The sequence below is a fragment of the Rhinichthys klamathensis genome, unplaced genomic scaffold (genome assembly GCF_029890125.1).
Source record: "Rhinichthys klamathensis goyatoka isolate OS25496 unplaced genomic scaffold, OSU_Roscu_1.1 h1tg000011l_1, whole genome shotgun sequence".
Lineage (NCBI taxonomy): Eukaryota > Metazoa > Chordata > Actinopteri > Cypriniformes > Leuciscidae > Rhinichthys > Rhinichthys klamathensis.
In genome coordinates, this window is record NW_026606564.1 from 17,883,646 (window position 1) to 17,886,615 (window position 2,970).

The 2,970-nt window shown below is 53.0% G+C and overlaps 1 protein-coding gene across 1 annotated transcript; it reads left to right on the forward strand.

Annotated features, from left to right (window-relative positions):
- The first annotated feature begins 704 nt into the window (after positions 1-704).
- Positions 705-2,643, forward strand: LOC130096142 (uncharacterized). The gene is made up of 3 exons (XM_056262812.1): positions 705-1,231; positions 1,314-1,877; positions 2,040-2,643. Exons 1-3 carry the CDS (start codon positions 705-707, stop codon positions 2,641-2,643), a joined length of 1,695 nt encoding a protein of 564 aa, XP_056118787.1.
- Positions 2,644-2,970: the final 327 nt, after the last annotated feature.

Below are 2,970 nucleotides of genomic sequence, written 5' to 3' on the forward strand. Positions count from 1 at the left end.
GTGTAAATGAGACAACTGTCTATTTCTGCAGATATATTCGTCAATCAAAAAGAGAAACCGACGCTGCCGGCTGCAGATACACACCGTAAACAAAGCAGTGCGTGCTTACCGTTCTGAATATCAATCCTGCTAAACACCTTCTTTATTCCACTCCTCTCATGTTAATATTTAAATATTCGCCAAGGAACACTCAGGTAATATGACGTAACATTAGAACAGCCTTCTATCTGTGCAGTTTTGACTTCTTTGCTCGCTGTTTTGCTATTATTCTCGTGCAGTGCACTGACTCGTTCACTAAGCTGGACAGCCAATCAGAGTTCCCTCTTTCACCGACATGTCGAATCGGCCGAAAAAAAGCCGACGAGGACCAATTTCAGACGACGGTTAAAAAAAGCATTAGAGGTAGATGCTGTGAAATGCTTCAAATTAACAGATTATACATTTGGCGCGAAGAGTAGCAGTTCAACAGGCTCTGATGGCTCTAGCTCCCCCTGACTAGCTGATATGCTGTCTTGATAGTTTTATATGTTGTCTTAATGTTCTTCTGTTTGTTTCCCTTTGGTTTTACAAATATGACCTAATAGGCTATATGTTGTGTTACTTAAAATAAATGTTTAAATAGCATTTATTTTTGTATTGTGTTATATTTTTATGCTATAAGTGGTGTTAAAAAAATATTCTGCACATTAATGGGCCAATGTGTTATGATTTGGGATGTGGTGGGCTGCTGTGGGCCAGAAAGTCCAGGGCCACTTTTCGGTCCCAGTCCGCCCCTGCTCACTCCCACTGGCTCTGCCTCAGTCCTCACTCCCACTGACTCCACCTCAGTCCTCATTCCCACTGACTCCACCTCAGTCCTCACTCCCACTGACTCCACCTCAGTCCTCACTCCCACTGACTCCACCTCAGTCCTCACTCCCACTGACTCCACCTCAGTCCTCACTCCCACTGACTCCACCTCAGTCCTCACTCCCACTGGCTCTGCCTCAGTACTCACTCCCACTGGCTCTGCCTCAGTCCTCACTCCCACTGATTCCGCCTCAGTCCTCACTCCCACTGGCTCTGCCTCAGTCCTCACTCCCACTGACTCCACCTCAGTCCTCACTCCCACTGACTCCACCTCAGTCCTCACTACCACTGGCTCGCCTCAGTCCCCACTCCCACTGACTCCACCTCAGTTCTCACTCCCACTGGATCTCCCTCAGTCCTCACTCCCACTGACGCCACCTCAGTCCTCACTCCCACTGACTCCACCTCAGTCCTCACTCCCACTGGCTCCACCTCAGTCCTAACTCCCACTGACTCCGCCTCAGTCCTCACTACCTCTGGCTCGCCTCAGTCCTCACTCCCACTAGCTCCACCTTAGTCCTCACTCCCACTGGCTCTGCCTCAGTCCTCACTCCCACTGACTCCACCTCAGTCCTCACTCCCACTGACTCCACCTCAGTCCTCACTCCCACTGGCTCCGCCTCAGTCCTCACTCCCACTGGCTACGCCTCAGTCCTCACTCCCACTGGCCCTGCCTCAGTCCTCACTCCCACTGATTCCACCTCAGTCCTCACTCCCACTGACTCCACCTCAGTCCTCACTCCCACTGGCTCCACCTCAGTCCTCACTCCCACTGGCTCCGCCTCAGTCCTCATTCCCACTGGCTCCGCCTCAGTCCTCACTCCCACTGGCTCCGCCTCAGTCCTCACTCCCACTGACTCCACCTCAGTCCTCACTCCCACTGGCTCTGCCTCAGTACTCATTCCCACTGACTCCGCCTCAGTCCTCACTCCCACTGGCTCTGCCTCAGTCCTCACTCCCACTGGCTCACCTCAGTCCTCACTCCCACTGACTCCACCTCAGTCCTCACTCCCACTGACTCCACCTCAGTCCTCACTTTCACTGGCTCGCCTCAGTCCCCACTCCCACTGACTCCACCTCAGTTCTCACTCCCACTGGATCTGCCTTAGTCCTCGCTCCCACTGACTCCACCTTAGTCCTCACTCCCACTGGCTCCCCCTAAGTCCTCACTCCCACTGACTCCGCCTCAGTCCTCACTACCTCTGGCTCGCCTCAGTCCCCACTCCCACTGACTCCGCCTCAGTTCTCACTCCCACTGGATCTGCCTCAGTCCTCACTCCCACTGGCTCCACCTCAGTCCTCACTCCCACTGACTCCACCTCAGTCCTCACTCCCACTGGATCTGCCTCAGTCCTCACTCCCACTGGCTCCACCTCAGTCCTCACTCCCACTGACTCCACCTCAGTCCTCACTCCCACTGGCTCCTCCTCAGTCCTCACTCCCACTGGCTCCTCCTCAGTCCTCACTCCCACTGGCTCTGCCTCAGTCCTCACTTCCACTGGCTCTGCCTCAGTCCTCACTCCCACTGGCTCGCCTCAGTCCTCACTCCCACTGACTCCACCTCAGTCCTCACTCCCACTGGCTCCTCCTCAGTCCTCACTCCCACTGACTCCACCTCAGTCCTCACTCCCACTGACTCCACCTCAGTCCTCACTCCCACTGACTCCACCTCAGTCCTCACTCCCACTGGCTCCTCCTCAGTCCTCACTTCCACTGGCTCACCCTCAGTCCTCACTCCCACTGGCTCTTCCTCAGTCCTCACTCCCACTGGCTCCGCCTCAGTCCTCACGTTAATATCACGTGAAGTATTGGTTTTGGTTTTAGGGTACGTTTACACGACAATGATATGCTTAAAACAGAGAAGTTTTTCCTTTGTGTTTTCCGCATACAGACGACAGCATTGTCAAAACCATCCCCATTCACACGGATCCGCGAAAACGGCTAAAAACCCTGTATTCTTCTGCCAGGCCATTAGATGGCGATGAAACGCTATAGACTGAACACGAAATACGCATGAGCATGACGTCATCGTCTGTAGACATACACGTTTTTAATTTTTTTTTACACAGAGACCATTTTTAAAAACTTGCACTTTAAAACCTATTTTCAAAAGTTTGCTTT